We start from the raw sequence: 21,649 nt of genomic DNA on the forward strand, positions 1-21,649 counted from the left end.
ATGGGGAAGCACACCATCGATTTTCAGCAGCCGCCATTTTGAAAGTAATACCGTGGAATGTGATTGGTTAGGAGTCGTACCGCTGTGGAATCAGTATGGCTAAATTCTATTGGTCAGCTCAACCTGCGCCCCGCCTGATTGGTTACTGTTCATTCAATCCGTTTGTTAGTTTGTTTATTGTTGTTTGCGAGTTTTTAGTGTGTTTAAACCGAATTTTAAACTAAATATTGTGTTTTATTAGAAACACACATTAGAAACACTCATTTGCTGTCTTATTTATATACAGTTGACTGCAAATGTTTGCATCCCTATTGGTTTTTTAATAGAAAAAAGTCAAACTTATCTGGGGTTTTTTTTAACAACATTAAATGTAGCTATAAATGGATAAAAAAAATTATGGTGTGCTGTTCTTTAATAAATAAAAAAAATGTAAATGTTGGCAAATTGCTGTAGTATGAGGAATTAAACACTTCTGGGTTGTAACCGTATCTCTGCGGCATCCTGCCACTCTGTCGTTTATTATTTGATTACATTTAGAATGATAAATGCAAGTTTTATAGTCATTATTTTTTAACTCTTTTAGTATTAATATATTTCTGACAAGTTTTAGTATTTATGATAATGAAGGAACTGTAAAGCCAAACTTGTTGGTATAAACAAAACTTCATTTTCTAAGGGTGCGCAAACTTTTGCACTAGACTGCATAGTTAAACACACAAAATTGCACGTTTATTTAATTCCGTAATGTTTCAAAACATTTTATTAAGCTGTTTGAATACGTTGCAATAATATCAGTGCCTACAGTATTTACAGCTGAAAAAAAAAAAGAGAAGAAAAATAAAACATATATAGGACGAATTTATTCATAAATCAAAATGCTTGCAGTGTGATCGAGAGCTCAGTAATTTCTGGCCGTCTCCGCCGTGTCCGTCGTCCCTCTTGTCCCTTTGGACGCCGTTCTGCTTTTCTGTCCTGTCTCTTCCGCCCGATGAGAACGGCAGGATGGTCTTCTTTTTCACGACGCGGGCTTCTGCGCGCTCATCGCGTCCCTGAAAAACACGCCATCGCTCACTCACTTGCCTCGACGCTCGGAAATATTTACAGGATAGATAATGTACCTCCGGAGATCTAAGACGCACCTCGTCCGAGTGATCAGAAAGACTCTGATACGGCTGCGACGATTCGGTCCTGCTGGACCTGCCGTCCTTTTTCAACTCCTCGTCCTTCCAAAAGGAAAAGAGAGATACAATATTACGAGAGATATCACGTGATCACTTACTGTGTCGACTTACGTTCAGAATGAACTGTCATAGTGTCGATTTCAAACTTGACGCACCTAACGAACTTTTTTGTTTTTGTTTTGGAGGATGATATGTACGACCAAATATTACTGCATAAACCTGTATGTAGTTGGGTTTCATTTCCAGAATTTAGAACTGAACATGAATTTACACAAGAATATCAATAAGAAAACGTACAATTCCAGTAGGGTGCCTAATGACCTTCGGTGCTTGGCCCCCTAACTCTAGATAAAATGTTGAACTACTCAGAAAGGCGTTTACAAAAGTCTAAAGCTAATCTCTAAACGAACGCTCTGAATTAGTTTCAAGGTAACCTCCGACTTGGCTGGGGATTGGCTGGAGTTCTTCGGAGAACCGGAGCCCCTTATTCTCTCACTCAACCAGGAGAAAGGCACGAACGGCGGACCAGATGAACGCGTGGAACGGCTTCCTGCTCCGTCAGGCTCCCTACAACCAATGGAGTATGATTATCTGAATAAATCCACGTGGATGCACGTGCATGTATTCGCAGGCGTTTTCGTCGGTTCCGTACCGGTTTTCCGCGGCGTGTCTGTTGGCTCGCTCCCTCCTGACCTTCCCGTACGTGCGCCGCAAAGTGACCCTGTGCAAAGAAACACACGAGAGCTGTTATACTCAAATAATGAGCGACCTTGTGGTGTGATGAAGCAGGCTTTCTGTTATACCACAGCCATTTTGAATTAACTAAAGAACGATAAGTAGTACTTTTTATCCATTTATAGTTACAGAACGGCCACAAAACAAGTTAGTCATCACTTACGCTACAGCAGCTATAAGCAGACGTTCCTCCACCAGAAAGAATCCAGAATTCAGAATATGCATGGTATAAATATTTGTAACTCTAACATTGTGTATTATACTTAACATTGTGTTTAATTAAAAAAAAATAAATAAATAAAAAACTCTCTCTGTACTGACCCAAGATCGAGGAAACGCCTCCTGGTCTTCTTGTCCAGCAGGACTGTCGGGCTGCTCGGCTCGTCCGAACCAATATCACGACCGTCATCTGAACACACATAATAAGACCATAATAAGACATTACTGTACTGTAGAACACTCCGAGGACAGCGAGGAGGGTCTAACTCATGACTAGACCAGACGGACATTGAGAGTCAACACACATACGTTATATACCATCCTTTTTTCTTTATATAGACGATGCTGCTACTCTCGCTGTGAGGCGTGTGCTCAGAGGCAGAAGGACAGGGTGGATCCACTTTTCAGCTATAGTCACTGGGCATTTTGGGGAATAATACAGTGAACTACATGGAGAATATATATTTCATCCACAACGACTTCCTCCTTCCTGCGTAAAGACTTTGATATGTGAGCTTAAAGACACATGCCCATATTTGGACTTTAAGCCACGCCCGTATCTGTCTCTTACATTTCAATGCCAACCCTATATGTCCATCCTCATATACCCTGAAGCACCTTCGGCATGGAAGCCTAGCGACCATTTCTAATTTAAAAAATGTTCCATTGCTGATTGCTCTTCAGCGTCTCCTTGATTGGACCACTTCCTCCATTTTGTGGGCTATTCTATTATCTACATGATCAGTTTGTGAACATGTTTGTTGGATGACCCATTTGAAATCCACGAGACCGAGTCAGCTGACTTCAGAAGCAGATCTTAGCCAAGCGGGTTTGGGTTAAAAACTGGCGAAGCCATCTGTTTAGAAGTCTAATCAGGAAAACAAATGCTCAAATCGAGTTCTACAATGAATCGGAGATGCCACGGTTCTGCCTCTGCACGTGGTGGACCTTCATACTCAGCAAGGTAGATAGTTAGAAGGGCCGAGTTCAAGGAGATTAACTGTATGAATCTCTAAGCGTAGTGATTTACCAAAATTATACCTAATGCTAAAGATTTAAAGCGTGTTTCTATTTTTAAAAAATCAAAACAAACTATACTCTACACCATTGTGTTCCAGCGGTCACTCCTGTCATGTAGAAGATGTGTGCTTTATGTTGTGTATGTTAAGATGTTAAAAACTCTCAACCTCAATTATTCAAAAGGTCTACCTTCACTCTGAGAGTATTCCCTCTGGCACAGGGGAGAATGATTCTCCTCATGTAGCTGGACTTGGTCCTTCTCACGCATGTGGGGTTGGTCCTTTTTGTGCAGGTGGGTGTGGTCCTCCTGAAGTTGGTCCCTCCGGCGCAGGTCGGGGTGGTCCTCTCGGTGCTGTTGGATATGGTCACCCTGTCGCGGGTGGGTGTGGTCCTCTGGGTCCAGTGGGAGATGGGCAGCCTGGTGCAGGTCAGTGTGGTCCTCCTGGTGCAGTTGGGAATGGCCCCTGTGGTGTGGGTGGGAGTTCACTTTGTGGTAACGCTTCAGATGATCCCCCTGGCACAGTTGGGAACTGTCCTCCCGGCGCTGCTGGAGATGATCCCCCTTGAGCAGGTGTGTTGGAGAGGACGGATTCAGCAAGCATGCACTCCTTCTTCTTTGTTCTTTCTTTTCGCTCTCAGCTGTCTCAAAGGTGAAGGATCTCTCCTTCCTTGCGGGAGATGAGGAAGGTTGGAGGTCAGCGAAGGGGGAGGGGCAGCGTAAGGACACGTGGAGAGGCGAGCAGGAGCCAGACAACAGGCCACTGTAGCTCTGGTGCACGTAAATGCAAAAAACCTTCGTTAGTCACACTTAACGAGCAATTTTTTGTCCTACATTAGTAAAATTACAAACACACACCTTTCCATCAAGGCTGTCTTCTCCCTCTGTGGAGCTCAGACTGTCCCGGAGACGGGACCTGGAGGGGCGGTGCCTCCTGGTTTTGATAGACAGCTGAGCTTTAGCTTTCTGTAAGCTGCTGTCCAGTCGCTCGGTCTCAGGCACCGCGTCTGTCAAATCTTACAGATTTTAAATTAAGAAAAAAGAAGAAATGATTAGAATCGTTACTGTAGATGGCCAACCTGAATATGTTCAGGAAATCCTTCAGGCATCACCGCGTGCATGCCGTGAAACACGGTGATGTCGTAAAGCAGGGCCGGAGCTCTATTACGCTGTCAGCAGCCACAGATTACCAAAGTGAATGATGTAACGATATTCCACACACACACACACACACACACACACACACACACAGTGAAGGAAGAAATTGTGGCTGAGAGATGCTTTAACAAGGTCTGAGGAATGTGAAGATCTGCCCTCAAGCCAAACTCATAAAGCATCAGAGCTGGTCCTGGATAATTCCAGCCGTATAACTTTTCAGCCTCCAGCGACCATTAAGATCCCAAAGTCTACTAACCCGTCTCCTTCAAAAGGCGCGCTAATATACGCGAGTGCGTTATTTAATGCCGTGAACGTCGTGATGTAATCATTCCTAATTATCTTGTTCAACAGGTCCATCGCATGGAGATCTCATGAAATATTTGACCTTGTAAAACTGGACCTTTAATTCCAGAACTCGAGGAGCAAAACGTTGTTACACACACTGCTCAGCCGCCCAACGTTTTACGAACAAAAAAAACGCACATGCATGTCAGTTAAGAAAGTAAAATATTACACAGAAGACCACTTAAAAAAAAAAAAAGAAACCCCAGAGCTCTGACTGGATAAAGCTTGTAGGGTTGGTAGTAACGTAGCAGAGAAAACAATAAACGACGACAACGGTAAAGATGTTGGCGACGTGTACGGAGCTTTACCGTTCAACTCACAAATTAAAGCTGGCAGAGGGTAGATTATGAAGCCTATAAAATTTGAACAGAGTCAATTAAGAAAATTAGCCACAGCTACGGAAAAACGAGTACAGCGTCGGGAAGGGAACAAAAAAACCGACGCGAAGGTACTAATGGAGCAGTACAGGAAGAAGAGTACATGTGTACGGGATCCTGTTTCATGGTCGTATCAGTGCTCTGGGTTTGCTGATCCACTCTCCAGCCGTAACGCACTCAGTGTGTGCGAATTAAAGGCTGGGATGGTGCACTAATGGAGGAGGGGGAAGGGAAGGGAAGCGAGCGAAGAGGTCACTCACCAAATACATCTTCTTCCGTCTCGGCCAGCGGGGTGGAGGACATGGCCATCTATCTGCAGAACAAGAAAGAAAGAAAGAAATAAATCATTTTACGTACGGCAGAACACTGCACGTACAGATCCAGTTTCTACATCAGATCCTTTGTGATTTGAATTCGCTATATTTTTTTTTCGATTTATTATAATGATCATAAGCATATTATACCTGACGTTTATTAAAAATTCATTTCAATGAAAAATATATTAAAAAAAAAAAATGTTCAGCTCAATGTAAAAAATTACATCGAATTTTTTTTTTAAAAAACACTTTGATTAGTGTGATCGAAAAACACCATTTATGATTTAAATTGACCATAAAGAGTAAGAATTTTTTTCCTGAATAATCCTCACAGTATCCAACAGTGTCCGATCTTAAAAATCGTCTACGGATATTTCTTCGATTTAAATGATGAGGCGTTAACGAGCCGTTAAATGATGGCGCGCGAATATTTCGATGGATTCGAATTTATTGCATTTTAGCACATTTATAACTTATACCGTATGTACACTTTATAATTATAAACGTTTAAATTAAAGTAAATATATATCGTAATATAATAGCTTTATTAGTATATGATCTTTTCCTTTAAAAATAAAGAAAGAAATGTCACTCCTGTCCTTCTGTCCAAATACAAACACACACAGGTAGTGTTGACCAGTTGGCCATATCCAGAGAGATTGGCACACACACACACACACACACACACACACACACACACACACATGCCAACTGTGCCTGGGTGAAGGGGCCAGCAGAGTCTTCGTGCCATCTGGTACCTTCCAAATATGTAAGAATAATGAACAGTGTGACTAAACGTCAAGTACTGCGGAAATATACAGAGGAAGAGAAATCACAGATCAAATAAGCATCAGACCTTGAAACATGTCGATTATCTTCATATTTAATCTTCATAACGTCCTTATTCACACCTCTATACGTTTTATATTCCGTTGGAATACTAATGACGTTCTTTGGCTGCTATTTATTGTAGCTTATTATTGCACCTAGTGGTCAAAATTCAGAACTGCAGCAAGCACTAACAGAGACCCACTATCTCCATTTAAAGATCATTGTATCGCAGATTATCTCATGCTCTCATAGTATCTTCATTTAAAGATCATTGTATCGCAGATTATCTCATGCTCTCATAGTATCTTCATTTAAAGATCATTGTATCGCAGATTATCTCATGCTCTCATAGTATCTTCATTTAAAGATCATTGTATCGCAGATTATCTCATGCTCTCATAGTATCTTCATTTAAAGATCATTGTATCGCAGATTATCTCATGCTCTCATAGTATCTTCTTTTAGAGATAATCAATATCTTCATTTAAAATTCATTGTATCTCAGATTATCTCATGCTTTTATAGTGTCTTCATTTAAAATTCATTGTATCTCAGATTATCTCATGCTTTTATAGTGTCTTAATTTAAAGGCTGTTCTATCTCAGATTATCTCATGCTCTCATAGTATCTTCATTTTGAAAGGAAATTGTATCTCAGATTATCTCATGCTCTCATAGTATTTTCATTTTTAAAGGAAATTGTATCTCAGATTATCTCATGCTCTCATAGTATCTTCATTTTGAAAGGAAATTGTATCTCAAATTATCTCATGTTCTCATAGTATCTTCATTTTTAAAGGAAATTGTAACTCAAATTATCTCATGCTCTCATAGTATCTTCTTTTAAAGAAAATCAGTATCTTCATTTAAAATTCATTGTATCTCAGATTATCTCATGCTTTTATAGTGTCTTCATTTAAAGGCCATTCTATCTCAGATTATCTCATGCTCTCATAGTACCTTCTTTTAAAGATCATCAGTGTCTTCATTTAAAGTCCACTGCATCTCAGATTATCTCATGCTTTTAGGGTATCATTTTTAAAAGAAATTGTATCTCAAATTATCTCATGCTCTCATAGTATCTTCTTTTAAAGATCATTGTATCTCAGATTATCTCATGCTCTCATAGCATCTTCAATTAAAGCTCATTGTGTGTCAGATTATCTCACGCTCTCATAGTATTTTCTTTTAAAGTTCACTGCATCTCAGATTATCTCACGCTTTTACAATATCTTCATTTAAAGTTCGGTGCATCTCAGATCATCTCTCGCTCTCATAGTATCTTCATTTTTAAAGGAAACTGTATCGCCGATCATCTCACGGACTCGTAGTATTTTTATTTAACGATCAAAGTGATTTAAATGAAGTAGTCGATATCTTAAGTAAACAGCTTACAGAATTGTCTATAAGTTTTCTGTCTATTTCTGTAAAACTGTATCAACATCTTTTGTTGTTTGTTGTTAGGTGGTATCTCGGCACAGGGTTATATCTCTATGAAGACGTTTGTGTTAACCTTCCTAATATCTCAAAACCTTCCAACGACACTGCAGGAACTGAAGGCCTACATTATGCACACACCAGTAGAAACTGTTCGTAGCGTAACGTTCAGATAACGTTCGGCTAACCTAAAGATGTTCGCCGGGTTCTCAGCAGTCGAGGACTGCCCCTCCCCCAGTAGCCAAGAGCAAGTTCAGTAATCAAGGAGTCTGTGGGGGTTAAAAATTCATGAAATTCAGGTTGCACACACACACACACACACACACACATTTGGGGACACATTTTAAAAAATGATATTACATGCAGTGTTTCTCTGTCAAGGGACTCACCTCAATTTGTATTACAATAAGCCCCCATAATGCATCAGTGCACCTCTGATACGAAGCTAGTGGCCATAAAACCACACACACACACACACACACACACACACACATTTATACAACATCCCTGCTAAGTAGCTGACAGGCTGGGAAAATGCTATGGCAAACAAATCAATATGGAGATGTGCGAAGACAAAACAGAGTTCTGCATTGATCAGCAAATCTGTTCCTGCTCTCTCTGAGCAAAGAAAAAAACAAAAAACGATAACGAACAAGACGAGCGACATTGCACTTCTAAACATGATCAGCTCTGACAGTATTAATACGTCATGGTTTTGTCATAACAGCTCGTTCACGGGGACACGCGAGTGAGGGAACGCCTGTTTATAGCTGCTATAACGTAAGTGAGAACAGGACGTTGTTTCGTCGACGTTCCAACACATGCTGTAATCGTTGTGAAATTGCTGTTGTATATAAAAGGAATAAATAAACCTGCGGTTATGGGGAAAGAATCAACTTCGGAGCACTTTCAGCAACTCCGCTGTTGATTCTTTTCCTAAGAGCACGCTCACGGTGAGTGTTATCTATTGTGAAACACATCAGCCAACAAAACAGCAATCAAAAACGATATTTAACATCTCTATGTGAATGATCTACGCGATATTTAGTGGCTCTGAAACAGTTCTACGATCAAAAACCACATTTAATTATAGTCGAAAGGAACTATTTTAGGACAAAGCAAGGTTCTATAATCGTGCTAACCAAATTAAGACTTTTCTTAGATGGAGCAGATTCTTTATTTTTATCCTCAAGCAAATGAAACATTCTTTAAAAAGAAAAAAAATAACAATACCTTTCGAGAGACGTAGTAGTTAAGAGCTCCCATGTAGTTCCCGTTTGCTGCACTGAAGGCACCACAAAATCATACATTTTTCATTGAAGCAAATGGACGAAAGCGAGAGAGAGAGAGAGAGAGAGAGAGAGAGAATGAAAGAAGTGAGGGACCCCACCTCTGGTTAGAAGCGCTGTCCCACAGAGTTGCTCATATGCCTGACTTGCTGATTAGATCTCAAACTGATTCATTCATTTACAATCACACACACACACACACACTCATACAAACACACACTCTGCGAGACAAGAGGAGCATCAGGGTTCAGGACAACAGCTCTGTTCACACCCAAAGGCTGTGATGAAATGATGTGTGGGGGAGCGAGAGAGAGAGAGAGAGAGAGAGAGAGAGAGAGAGAGAGAATGGAGGAGGGGTAACATAATGTATGTCCATGAATCAGTCCATCCTCTATTTCCACTTAAAGACTACCTCACTGATGGGAAATTCTGCTCTTTTTTCTGCACTCGAGAGTCAATTAGAGAGTTGATTCTTTCGGCTCCCGAACGGCTCCTTGCCATTTTCCCCCCTAAGTAATCTTTTTGAATAAATAAAAATAATTAATAAACCCAGCAAGGTGGTACATAATCCTGAATACCACATGCTGATGAATTTTCTCCGAGAGAGACAGAGGATCGTCGTTTGCTTTTTTCCTTCAGCTCACCTGAACGAGCAAATGTATAAAATCACACAGATACGGGCCAAGAGCTTCGGTTAACGTTCACGTCAGACATCAGAATGAGGGAAAACACGTGATCTCAGTGACTTTGACTGTGGCGTGGCGTGGCATGTTCTGCCTTTATTTAAGATGAGGTCTCTAAAGGTTAGACGAGTTTGACGTTGGAATGATTGAGATAACCCATAACTCACGAAGCTCCTCCCCCAAGATCTACGGTTGCGCGTATATAGCGTCTACCGCTGCGCTCACGCCGTTGGAATCGGAATTACCCTAATTACTAGATGACAACCCGGACGCTCTACTCTGAGATGCTCATGTCCTCGGACTGGGAATTACGAGTTTCTATGGCAACACGATTAACGCCTAAATGAACCCGTGTGAGATGATGTCGTTGACGTCTGCGAAATATGTACGTATGTCGAAATACATACGTATGTGTTTCGTTTATTTTCAGACTAATCTTGCATCATTAAGACATTAATAATAGTCGATTATACGGATTATTACAAAGAAATAGCGCCTAGGTGGTGCAAGTCAGCGCTCTTGGAAAATTCCTAGTTTACAAGTTGTGATTACGAGTTCTACGAGGACGAGAACGCTTTCTTGAACGCAGCTTTAAAATGGCTTTTAAAAACAAAAACAAGGATTCCGGCCCGGAAATCACGTTTTCCAAACGGGTTTTCTCAGCGACTTAACACGCTTTCATTAAGACTACAGCTTGGGTTATTGTTTTAAATCATGTTCTACATAGCTTTCACGGTTATTTGTAAAAGTAAGGACATTTAAAAAAAAAATACTAATGCACCTTTAAACCAGGTTTGTGGCGATAAACCGCAAGGAGCCGTTTGCTAGCCGAAAGAGTCGACTCTTCATGATGAGCCGAGTCGAATGATTGAATCATTGGAAAGATTCGGAGTTCCCAGCACGATTATTTATATACGTGTGTGTGTGTGTGTGTGTGTGTGTTTTGTGATAAAAAATGTTTTCACATTTTAAAAACAACTGGTAGAAATCAATAAAAATGGTCGTTCTTTAATAAAAACAAAACAGTGATGCCTCGTGGACCTGCCTCCTCTCTACTCTGATTGGTTAATCCGTTGTGGCGGGAGGAAGCGCTGCGTCTGGTTTGAAATTTAAAAGTAACTTGAGCTCGCGCTGGTGCGGTTAGTTAGCAGGCGTTTAGTTTGAGGTAGCGGCGTAAACAGGAACAGTAACTAAAATAAGTCCAAAACGGTTTTTTTTAAAGTGTATTTTAGCAACAGGAATTCTGTCGGTTCTTTTCCGGCAGGTTAGCGTTTAAATTACTTAATAACTGAGGAGTTATTCGACGTTTAAAGGCAGCTCCGACCGCCTGAGGTAATGGCCGCAACGGAAGCACCACTAAAGGTAAAAAAACAGAACAACAACCGTTAATTACAGTTTATATACAGAATGTCGTGTTCATTTTATTGGAAACGAATTCTTTTGGAGTTAAAAAGCAAATTTAATTCTATTTTGCCTCATACTAGTGCCTGTGTAAATGAATAGCAGTGAGTTACTGAACGGAATAAAATCGACTTGGCATCAATGCTACAAACTAAATAGTGCAAAGTATACTTCACGTTTTACGCGTGACTCAGAGTACGCGCGTACTGTACGCGCATTTAATTCTTTTGCGCTATTTAGTTGCTCCACAAGATGGCAACCGTGACCCAGGGCCGTTGATCCTTGAAGAAAAAACATTTGTATAATTCTAGCATTAAAAAGTATATGGATATTTAATCGAGCGAGAGATTTGCCCAAGCATTGTTCTTCATGTTGTTGTGATTCTTCTTCGTTATTGTCCTTCCACACCAGAAGACCTGCTTTACTGCTCTAAACTGACTCTTGTAGGCCAAGAGGTGTAATGCAAGTTGATGTAACGCGCATGCGTCGACCGCCTGCGTACGCGCAAAGGCTATGCGTACGACTGTGCGCATACGCGTAAAAAAAAAAAAAAAAAATTACTTAGGCATACTTTGAACCCCATCACACCAAGAGTGTTTGTCTTGTACCACAGTGATTTACTGACGTGTCTCCTCAGGCTTTGTTCGAGAACAAGGGCCCGAGCAAAGTGAAGAAGAATGCAGAGCACCTCTCCGTGGAGCGCATCTACCAGAAGAAGACGCAGCTGGAGCACATCCTGCTCCGGCCGGACACCTACATCGGCTCCGTGGAGCCTGTCAAGCAGGTACGAGCTAAGGTCTTCGAAATGATTTGCAAGCGTTTTGTATGTCCGTGTGGCTAAATACGGGCGCGTGGTATTGACCTGTTGTTACGTTTCAGCAAATGTGGGTGTTTGACGAAGTGGTCGGGATGAACTGCAGGGACATCACGTATGTTCCCGGCCTCTACAAGATCTTCGACGAGATCCTGGGTACGCGTCCGCACCAACCCCAATTACCGAATTCCGTATATTTTTAATGATGTTTTATTTTTATATATTTAAATATACTTACGTTGAAGTCAATATTAGTGATGCATAGAATACCGTAATTCCTGGAGTATTACGTCTACCGTAAACAAACTCCTGGCGCATTATGTTTGGGCTAATTTTTAAAAAGTACATTTCAAAAAAAAAAATTTTAAACAACTTCATGTTTTGTTTTTGTTTTGTTTTTTTTTAGTCAATGCTGCGGATAACAAGCAGAGGGACAGCAGTATGAACTGTATCAAGATCACCATTGACCCGTGAGTGTCATAATCCACGTCTTTACACGTGTACAGGTTCATAAATGTACAATGCAAAAAATACATATGTAACCGTATTACCCGGACAGAAATGTTTTTTTCTTTCTTGTTGTTATTTTTATGCAACACCAGAGAGAACAACACCATCAGCATCTGGAACAATGGGAAAGGCATTCCTGTGGTGGAGCACAAAGTGGAGAAGGTGTACGTGCCGGCGCTCATCTTCGGCCAGCTGCTCACCTCCAGCAACTACGACGACGACCAGAAGAAGGTCACGGGTACGACGCGGACACTATCTGATAACACGGTCACACCCTGGAGCTGTGAGACGTACTTAATCCTTATGGACTGCTCTCTTTCTGTGTGTGTGTGTGAGACTAGGTGGCCGTAACGGATACGGCGCCAAGCTGTGCAACATCTTCAGCACCAAGTTCACCGTGGAGACAGCGTGCAGGGAGTCCAAGCACTGCTTTAAACAGGTCTGAAGCCCCAGTTTTATTTAACTCGTCCACGTCACGACTCGTTTCTCGAATGTTCCACAACACGAACGAATAAAATGTGTTATAGCGTTAATGTGTATAATGTGTTATAGAACGCTATGGGAACGTTATAGAACGTTACGGGAACATTTTGGAAATGTTACGGGAACGTGGTCGAATAATATGGAAACATTTTCGGATCGTTATAAAATGGCACCCTTATAAAACGTTGTGGGAGTGTTTAATTCCTTTCTCGCTAAAATTCCAACAGTCTGAGATGATATTAGATTGAACGAAAGTCACGAACGCTGAGTCTCTGCTGTTTACGTATCGCACGATCCGCAGACGTGGTACGACAACATGGGCCGTGCGGGCGAGTCCAAAATCAAGCCGTTCAGCGGCGATGACTACACGTGCATCACCTTCCAGCCTGATCTGTCCAAGTTCAAGATGGAGTCTCTGGACCGCGACACGGTGGCGCTGCTGACCAGGCGAGCGTATGACATCGCCGGCTCCACCAAAGGCGTCAAGGTGTACCTCAACGGCACCAAGCTGCCTGTAAGTGCTCTTCCTCCTTTTCTCCTGTGTGCGCTCGTACCTTCTCAAATCACCTCCACCACCTCCCCAACACGTCTGTTTTTAATCACGCGTTTCAGGTGAACGGGTTCCGCAGCTACGTAGACCTGTACGTGAACGGCAGGACGGACGAGACTGGTTCTCCGCTCACCGTAGTGCACGAGGTGGTGAACCCGCGCTGGGAGGTCTGTCTCACCATGAGTGAGAAGGGCTTCCAGCAAGTCAGCTTCGTCAACAGCATCGCCACCACCAAGGTACACACGATGTGCAGCTGCTTTAACAGCTGCGTCGCTCCAGCTATAGAGTACACTTGTTAAAACTCTGTGTGTGTGTGTTTCAGGGTGGAAGACACACAGACTATGTGGCCGACCAGATCGTATCCAAAATGATCGAGGTGGTGAAGAAGAAGAACAAGGGCGGCGTTGCAGTCAAGCCGTTCCAGGTAACTCGAAACACTCTGTGTTCTGGATCGACCGCCGTTTTAACTCTGAAACACGGAGCTTTATCTCTCTCTGTGTGTGTGTGTGTGTGTGTCAGGTGAAGAACCACATGTGGCTGTTTGTGAACTGCCTGATCGAGAACCCCAGCTTCGACTCACAGACCAAAGAGAACATGACGCTGCAGCAGAAGAGCTTCGGCTCCACCTGTACACTCGGCGAGAAGTTCATTAAACAGGTCTCACACACATACACACGTTCTTTTGTATTGGAACACGATGGAGTGTTTAATGAGCGAGCAATAACATAAAAACCGTGTGTGTGTTAGTAAGCGCTCTTTCTCCGTTGTCAGGCGAACAGCTGTGGCATCGTGGAGAGCGTGATGAACTGGGTGAAGTTTAAAGCTCAGACTCAGCTCAACAAGAAGTGCTCGGCTGTCAAACACACCAAGATCAAGGGCGTGCCCAAACTGGACGACGCCAACGACGCAGGTACAGGCGCCGTGCATCTGATACCTTTACGATTCGTCCGTCCTTGTGTGTATGTGGACAGATAGCCGTTGCTAATGTGTGTGTGTGTGTGTGTGTGTGTGCGTTTAGGTGGTAAGAACTCGGCCGGCTGCACTCTGATCCTCACAGAGGGAGACTCGGCCAAGACCCTGGCCGTGTCCGGACTGGGCGTGGTGGGCCGCGATCGCTACGGCGTTTTCCCCTTGCGTGGAAAAATGCTCAACGTGCGGGAGGCCTCGCACAAACAGGTCTGAACACACACAGATACACTGTTGCACTGGTTCAGACCTCTACACGTACGCTTATGGTATTGTGTGTGTGTGTGTGTGTGTGTGTGTGTGTGTGTTGCAGATCATGGAGAACGCCGAGATCAACAACATCATCAAGATCCTGGGTCTGCAGTACAGGAAGAACTACAGCGACCCCGAGTCGCTCAAGACGCTGCGCTACGGCAGGCTCATGATCATGACTGATCAGGTCGGCCGCCGTCTCATCACGCTTCGCCTTATAGCACCGTTCCGATGTTTTTTTTCTCATTATAACACGCTGTGTTTTTCCCCCGCTTCAGGATCAAGATGGTTCACACATCAAAGGGCTTCTCATCAACTTCATCCACCACAACTGGCCCTCACTGCTGCACCACAACTTCCTGGAGGAGTTCATCACGCCCATCATCAAGGTATACAGCTAAACAGTCCCAGTTATCCGCGTCCGCCATCGTCTCTGAATCGCTCCGTCAGGTGTTTACGTGCTCTGTCTGTCCGCAGGCGTCGAATAAGAAGCAGTCGCTCTCCTTTTACAGCATCCCAGAGTTCACCGAGTGGAAAGAGAAGCAGAGCAACCTGAAATCATGGAGGATCAAGTACTACAAAGGTTTGTCCCTAAGAACCTGCGGTAGTCCGACGCTAAACGTAAGCAGCAGCGGGTCTTTTTCTCTTCGATCGTGTTCCGCACGGGATACGGGGGCGGGGTCGTGAAGGAATCACGGTGATGGGTCTCAATGTGTGTCACGTCTTGTTTTTGTTGGGTTTTACGTGTAATCCTATATGGAGCTCTTTAACTCTTAGTTTTTTGGAGAAATGGTGTACTCGATCTGACCTGGTTTTTGATTGTGGTCTTCCCCCTCCCCCCTTTTCAGGTTTGGGTACAAGCACAGCCCAGGAGGCTAAAGAGTATTTCTCGGACATGCCGAGACACCGCATCCCGTTTAAATACTCCGGGCCCGCCGACGACGAGGCCATCACCCTTGTAATCACACCCGCTTTTTAAAAAAACTTGTGTACACTTGTTCTCGAAACTATTTATTTATTTATTTATTTATTTATTTATTTATTTACCTCCAGGCCTTTAGTAAGAAGAAAGTGGAAGAGAGAAAGGAGTGGCTCACCAGCTTCATGATCAACAGGCGACAGCGCCGCGAGCACAACCTGCCCGAGGTCAGGACTGCTACGCTTACACGTGCGCAAAGATTGCTTTCGGGTGTGTGAAAATGCTAGTTTTGTAATTGTGTGTGTGTGTGTGTGTGTGTGTGTGTGAGCAGGAGTATCTGTATGGGAAGGAGACCACGTCGCTCACCTACAGAGACTTTGTCAACAAGGAGCTAGTGCTTTTCTCCAACTCGGACAACGAGCGTTCTATCCCGTGTCTGGTGGACGGTGAGACGTTCTATGTTTTATTATTAAACCATCAAGGATATGCCGATTCACTGAAGGGGAAAGGACGTGTGACCTTTAAATATTAATATTAGAATGTGTGTGTGTGTGTGTGTGTGTGTCAGGTCTGAAGCCAGGCCAGCGGAAGGTGATGTTCTGCTGCATGAAGCGAAATGATAAACGTGAGGTGAAGGTGGCTCAGCTCGCCGGTTCTGTTGCCGAGATGTCGGCCTACCACCACGGAGAGGTCAGGGGTTTTTTTAAACTATATAATTCTTTTAAATATAATGTGTTGTCTGGATTATGATGGGATATAAATAAGCAAACTAAAATTCTTGTGTGTGTTTAGACTTCTCTGATGATGACCATCGTGGGTCTGGCCCAGAACTTTGTAGGCAGCAACAATCTGAACCTGTTGCAGCCCCTGGGGCAGTTCGGTACACGCCTTCACGGTGGCAAAGACTCCGCCAGCCCCAGATACATCTTCACCATGCTCAGGTACACGCACACACGTGCGCTCACACACACACGTGCACACACACACTCTCCTTGATCTGTATTGAAGCTGCATGTCTGCTCTCGCTCTGTAGTTCTCTGACTCGGCTGCTTTTCCCCCCCGTGGACGACAACCTGCTGAAGTACAACTACGACGACAACATACGCGTGGAGCCCGAGTGGTACGTTCCCATCATCCCGCTCGTCCTGGCCAACGGCGCAGATGGCATCGGGACGGGCTGGGCCAGCCGCCTCCCCAACTACGACGTGCGCGAGATCGTCAGCAACATACACCGCATGCTCGACGGCCAGGAGCCTCAGCCCATGGTCCGTAACGTCTCGTCTCGTCTCGCCATGTTGGCGTGTTATCTGTCCGTTATATCACATCCTGCAGAATTACTATTTTAAAAATTTTTTTGTTCGTTCTTCTCCACGTCATGCAGTTGCCCAGTTATAAGGGCTTTAAAGGAACGATCGAGGAGCTGACCACCAACCAGTACATGAACAGTGGCGAGGTGGCCATCATCGACGAGACCACCATCGAGATCTCAGAGCTGCCCGTAAAAACCTGGACTCAGACGTACAAAGAGAACGTGCTGGAGGTGATGATGAACGGCTCAGATAAGGTTCCCGCCCTGATCACCGATTATAAAGAGTACCACACGGACACCACCGTGCGCTTCGTGGTCAAAATGACGGAGGAGAGGCTGCGCGAGGCCGAGGCGGCGGGCTTGCACAAAGTCTTTAAGCTCCAGAGCCCGCTAACCTGCAACTCCATGGTAAAGACGGGATGCACTTCCTTCCTACTGATGTGTGTAATTGTGATTATCTCCTCGGTTGTTCTTTCTAAACGTCCCTCTTGACATGTTACAGGTGCTGTTTGACCACGTGGGGAGCCTGAAGAAGTACGAGACGGTGCAGGACATCATGAAGGACTTCTTCGAGCTGCGTCTGAAGTACTACGTGCTGAGGAAGGACTGGCTGCTCGGCATGCTGGGAGCCGAAAGCGCCAAGCTCTCCAACCAGGCGCGCTTCATTCTGGAGAAGATCCAGGGCACGCTCGTGATCGGTGAGGGGATCTGTTCGTTCAAGCGGGAGTGTTCGCACGCTGTTCCTGTTCTGTCTGCGTCAAGAAGTTAGGAGTTTACCTGGTGTTCGTTTTTATTTATTCCAGAGAACAAGCCCAAGAAGCAGCTGATCTGCATGCTGCAGGAGATGGGCTACGACTCGGATCCCGTTAAAGCCTGGAAACAATCCCAGGAGAAGGTGCTCTCTCTCTCTCTCGCACACTCTTTATCTCTAATGGAGGGATACGAAAACCAATGCAGTCTCGCCTTTTCTTTTTTTCAACTGTAAACGTCTTGCGTGTTTTCGTTCCAGGAAGTGGAGGAAGAAGCGAGCGACGAAGACGAGGAGAAGGAAAAAGAGGAAGAGACGTCAGGACCGGACTATAATTACCTCCTGAGCATGCCCATGTGGTTCCTCACTAAAGAGAAGAAAGACGAGCTGTGCAAGCAGAGAGACGCGAAGGTAACCGACCACGCGAGGGACGCGAGCGGAACCGTTTAAACATGCGCCGTTAAACCTGCATCAAGCACACTTGTTTGTTTTTTCGGTTTTAGATGAATGAGTTGAACGTGTTGGAGAAGAAGTCTCCTACAGATCTGTGGAAGGAGGATCTCGCCGCCTTTACCTTGGAGCTCGAGGTGGGTGTGTTGCAGTAACCTAAAAAGAATACGGCGTTTATAATCCCGCGCTGAATATCTTTAAAGGTGTTTGAATACGATGAATAAAACGCCGTGTGGCGCTGTGATCGGTTCAATTGTTTTCAATTTAAGAAACCACGTTATTTTGCCGCAGCGCGTGGAGCAGGCCGAGCGAGAAGCCCAGGTCTCGGTCGCCCAGGTCAAGACCAAAGGGGGCCGGGCTAAGGTGGTGAAGGTGAAAAACGAGACCATGCCCACTCCTCAGGGCCGACGCGTCATTCCACGCATCACCAGCGCCATGAAGGGCCAGGCTGTCAAAAAGGTCGTAGCCAGGAAGGGCAAAGCCAAGGCGGGCGAGAGCGACGGCAGCGGCGTGGTGATGAAGATGGAGTTCGGTGGTGGTGAGGACGAGGACCTTCAGGAGATGGGACTCGCCGCTCGTCTCACCAAAAAGGCCAAGAAGGAACCCAAAGAGAAAGGTACTCGGTGAAAAGGGAACGTATTACCATGTTAAAATAGATGTGAATTTGGAGTTGTTACGTGTCGTGTGTGTGTGTGCGTTTTGTTTACTTATTTATTTATACATTTCAGTTTCTAAGTCAGGGAAGCAGACCACGCTGCAGTTTAAACCCGTCAAGAAGGAGAAGAAGAAAAAGAACACTTGGTCGTCTGACGACGACGAGGAGGAGAGCGAGGGAGAAGGTTCGGACGTGTCCGGAGATGCAGGCGACGTGGCTCCTAGAGTGCGGCCCGGCAGAAAAGCTAACGGTAATTTAACACGCGCTCGCTGATCCTTCAGAAGGCGTCGATTAGTTTTCTATAACGGCGGCGCAGGTTTATATTAAACACGCACGTTCTTATACGTTCTCGTTTCTCCCGAGTGTGTGTGTGTGTGTGTGTGTGTGTGTGTGTGTGATTGTAGATTATTATTTAGATGTGAATTTGTGTGTTTCAGCTGGTGTGAAGTACTGCCTGTCTGACAGCGAGGAGGAATTTAAGAACTGGGAAGGTTTAGGCAAAAAGAAAGCTCCAGCAGTTGTTGAGGATGATGATGATGATGATGATGATGATGATGACATGTTCGTCCCAGAACCCAGCGAGAGTGAGCAGGACTCACCTGCCCCGCCTCCACCGTGAGTCTTCATCCTCACCTCATGGTTCATGTCTCTGTCTCTTCACTGCTTTCCCTGTAACCGTTCCCTCGGTCATAACGCCCCCAAATCCTCTTACAGGAGAAAAACCCAGCCAAAAACAAAGGATGATAAGGAGGCGGTGAAGAGCACGCTCACCTGTAAGTGACTCACCTGAGGAGTTTGCAGATTTGTCACTTGTCGTTTTTTTTTTCTCTCTCTAACGCCTACTCGCGTGTGTGCACACAGCTGAAAGCAGCGCCGCTTCTAAACCTCCGCCCAAGCCCAAAGAGAAAGCGGCGAGGAAACCTGCGGCGAAGAAGACTACGACTGCTGCGGCGTCCAGAAAGAAAGGAACGGTGACAGGTACGTTGGGTTTTTACTCGAAACGTAGAGTAGACCCGTCAGTCCTGAAGATGTCGGGAGGGATACCCCGTAACAGCTTTACATCTGTCTGTTAGACAGCGTTGACACTGGAGACTCCTTCCATGAGATGTTTAAACTTTTTGTTTTTCCCATACAAGTCCCTGCGAATGGGCTGTTGCTATAGAAACCATAGCATTAGATGTTTAGTATTAGCGTGTCAAGATAAACCTGTGATTTTTGCGTTTCTCTTTACTTGAGGCTCGAATCCAAGATCGAACAGAAATAAAGTATTGAGATCTTGTCAGCGATGAGCGTGATCGTATCGCTCACATTGCGGTTGTTTGTGTAGATGTGAAGCAGCCATCGATCCTCGACGCGCTGTCCAAACCCGCCGCCGCTAAAAAGAGCACGGCCGCAAAACCTCAGACCTCCAGTGACTCCGGAAACTCCGACCCCGCGCCGGCAGCCAAAAAAGCAGCAGCAGCGCGCAAGAGGAAGACGGTGCTGAGCAGCGACGAGTCGGACAGCGACTCGGACGGAGGAAACCTCATGGCCCGCCTCAAAGGCAAAGCCGCAGCTGCAGGAAAGGTACGTCTCGGTATAACACGGTATAACCATTTCACCGGCGGTTATCTAACCTGTGTATCGTACAACTCTCACAATCCTCGAAATAGCGTGTGTGATGTACCCTCTAATAATCACTGACACTCCACTGGTTTATAACTGCTTTCGAGTAGTTGAGGTTTAATTCTATTCAAGAAATCGGCTAATAATTAAAAAATGAACGTAATATAAAACTATACGTGTACTATAAGAAGTAAATATCCTCCTGGGTTATGATTTCCACCACTGTTTTAAAACTAAATAAATAAATAAACTAAAATCTGACCTGGTTGTACACTTTGAGAACCCACTGACCCCAAATCCATCTGGTTTGCTGTGTTTAGAAAAGCAAGCAGGGCGACGACGAGAGCTTCTCTTTGGACGTGACGTCCTCCGGCGTGGCCCCGAGGAGCAAAACGGCACGCAGCACAAAACCGGTCACCTACGTGCTGGACTCTGAATCGGACAGTGACTTTTAAGCTGTTTACCGTCACCTCACGGTGCGAGAATGAAGCTAACGTTGTACATGCGTTTTTAAACCTTCAATATTCGGTTTCATTTCCTTTTCAGTGTCGCAGCATCACATTTTAAAGCTTCTGGGGGGAAAGTCGAATATTGATGTGGAAGATTTTTAAGTGTTTTGAGGAGCTGTTTGTCTGTCTTGTAAATATTTTCTGTTTGCTTTTTCTACTAAACATTTTTCCAAAATAAAACCAATAAACTTTGCTTCGGCTGTCTCTTGACCTCTGTTAGCAGGAAATGTTTTTCAATTTATTTATTACTTATTTATTTTTTGTACCATTCTTCACTATTTTTTTTTTTTGTTTGTTTTTTGGTAACAGGATTCCTGGGTAAGTATGGAATTTTATTTCGAGATATGTTTTCAATAGCGGTCACTACTCCAAAGCTGAATATTGTCCTATAAGAGCATGTCCCCGTGCTTTATTCCTCTTATACCGTAGTGATTTTCTAACGGTACATCCTTTTATTCCTTTTATAGCTTTTTCATGTGGAACGTCCACGAAACAAGTAAATGGTATCCTCTGACTTTCAGAAAACGTAGTTACAGCTTTACCTCAGGCTGTTAGAAAGCACTGAGACTGGAGACTCCTTCCATAACTGCTTAACAAACCTCTTGTAGGAAACGTCACCATATCAACACAGCGTATAATACAACTAGCACGTTAATATAAACCTGTGGTTTGCAGCTGTGCTTCTGTCAGACCTGTTGCTATAAAACAATTAATCAACACCCCGACCAATCAGAATGCAGAGTTCTAGCTGATATAGTGGAAGGTTGTGTATGTACTATAAATAATTTACGCATTTACATTCAGACCAAATGTTTCTCCATGCATATGAGTTTATTTAAATTCTTTATATATTGGATAGATAGATAGATAGATAGATAGATAGATAGAT

General features: G+C 44.2%; 2 protein-coding genes across 2 annotated transcripts; one reads left to right on the forward strand and one right to left on the reverse strand.

Moving 5' to 3' along the window:
• Positions 1 to 404: 404 nt before the first annotated feature.
• Positions 405 to 9,391, reverse strand: samd14 (sterile alpha motif domain containing 14). The gene is made up of 10 exons (XM_053640376.1): positions 9,008 to 9,391; positions 8,851 to 8,902; positions 7,806 to 8,062; positions 5,294 to 5,346; positions 4,012 to 4,169; positions 3,345 to 3,924; positions 2,238 to 2,430; positions 1,834 to 1,902; positions 1,616 to 1,748; positions 405 to 1,223 (listed from the first exon to the last, which is right to left on the reverse strand). The coding sequence occupies exons 4-10, from the start codon at positions 5,340 to 5,342 to the stop codon at positions 864 to 866; spliced, it is 1,542 nt and encodes a 513-aa protein (XP_053496351.1). The 5' UTR covers positions 5,343 to 5,346; positions 7,806 to 8,062; positions 8,851 to 8,902; positions 9,008 to 9,391; the 3' UTR covers positions 405 to 863.
• Positions 9,392 to 10,745: 1,354 nt separating this feature from the next.
• top2a (DNA topoisomerase II alpha) lies at positions 10,746 to 21,646 on the forward strand. The gene is made up of 33 exons (XM_053640327.1): positions 10,746 to 10,951; positions 11,628 to 11,774; positions 11,870 to 11,960; positions 12,211 to 12,274; positions 12,407 to 12,552; positions 12,656 to 12,753; positions 13,099 to 13,311; positions 13,410 to 13,583; positions 13,670 to 13,771; positions 13,867 to 14,004; positions 14,119 to 14,257; positions 14,366 to 14,523; positions 14,627 to 14,752; positions 14,844 to 14,954; positions 15,043 to 15,148; positions 15,414 to 15,523; positions 15,619 to 15,711; positions 15,816 to 15,930; positions 16,053 to 16,174; positions 16,277 to 16,425; positions 16,518 to 16,749; positions 16,866 to 17,201; positions 17,296 to 17,491; positions 17,597 to 17,688; positions 17,803 to 17,952; positions 18,045 to 18,128; positions 18,283 to 18,607; positions 18,720 to 18,896; positions 19,084 to 19,261; positions 19,361 to 19,419; positions 19,508 to 19,624; positions 19,974 to 20,212; positions 20,572 to 21,646. Exons 1-33 carry the CDS (start codon positions 10,925 to 10,927, stop codon positions 20,704 to 20,706), a joined length of 4,749 nt encoding a protein of 1,582 aa, XP_053496302.1. The 5' UTR covers positions 10,746 to 10,924; the 3' UTR covers positions 20,707 to 21,646.
• Positions 21,647 to 21,649: the final 3 nt, after the last annotated feature.

Source organism: Ictalurus furcatus, chromosome 13 (genome assembly GCF_023375685.1).
Source record: "Ictalurus furcatus strain D&B chromosome 13, Billie_1.0, whole genome shotgun sequence".
Taxonomy (NCBI): domain Eukaryota; kingdom Metazoa; phylum Chordata; class Actinopteri; order Siluriformes; family Ictaluridae; genus Ictalurus; species Ictalurus furcatus.

What these genes read in the sequence shown, in the direction of transcription:
- samd14 (XM_053640376.1), bottom strand. Translation starts at nt 5,342, where the DNA reads ATGGCCATGTCCTCCACCCCGCTGGCCGAGACGGAAGAAGATGTATTT. An exon ending in GACGGAAGAAGATGTATTTG is followed by an intron (nt 4,170 to 5,293) that starts GTGAGTGACCTC and finishes AAAATCTGTAAG; the next exon opens with ATTTGACAGACGCGGTGCCT. An exon ending in AATCCCCAGCCAAGTCGGAG is followed by an intron (nt 1,224 to 1,615) that starts GTTACCTTGAAA and finishes TCCTTTTGGAAG; the next exon opens with GACGAGGAGTTGAAAAAGGA.
- top2a (XM_053640327.1), top strand. Translation starts at nt 10,925, where the DNA reads ATGGCCGCAACGGAAGCACCACTAAAG. An exon ending in CGGCCTACCACCACGGAGAG is followed by an intron (nt 16,175 to 16,276) that starts GTCAGGGGTTTT and finishes GTGTGTGTTTAG; the next exon opens with ACTTCTCTGATGATGACCAT. An exon ending in AAGCCGCAGCTGCAGGAAAG is followed by an intron (nt 20,213 to 20,571) that starts GTACGTCTCGGT and finishes TGCTGTGTTTAG; the next exon opens with AAAAGCAAGCAGGGCGACGA.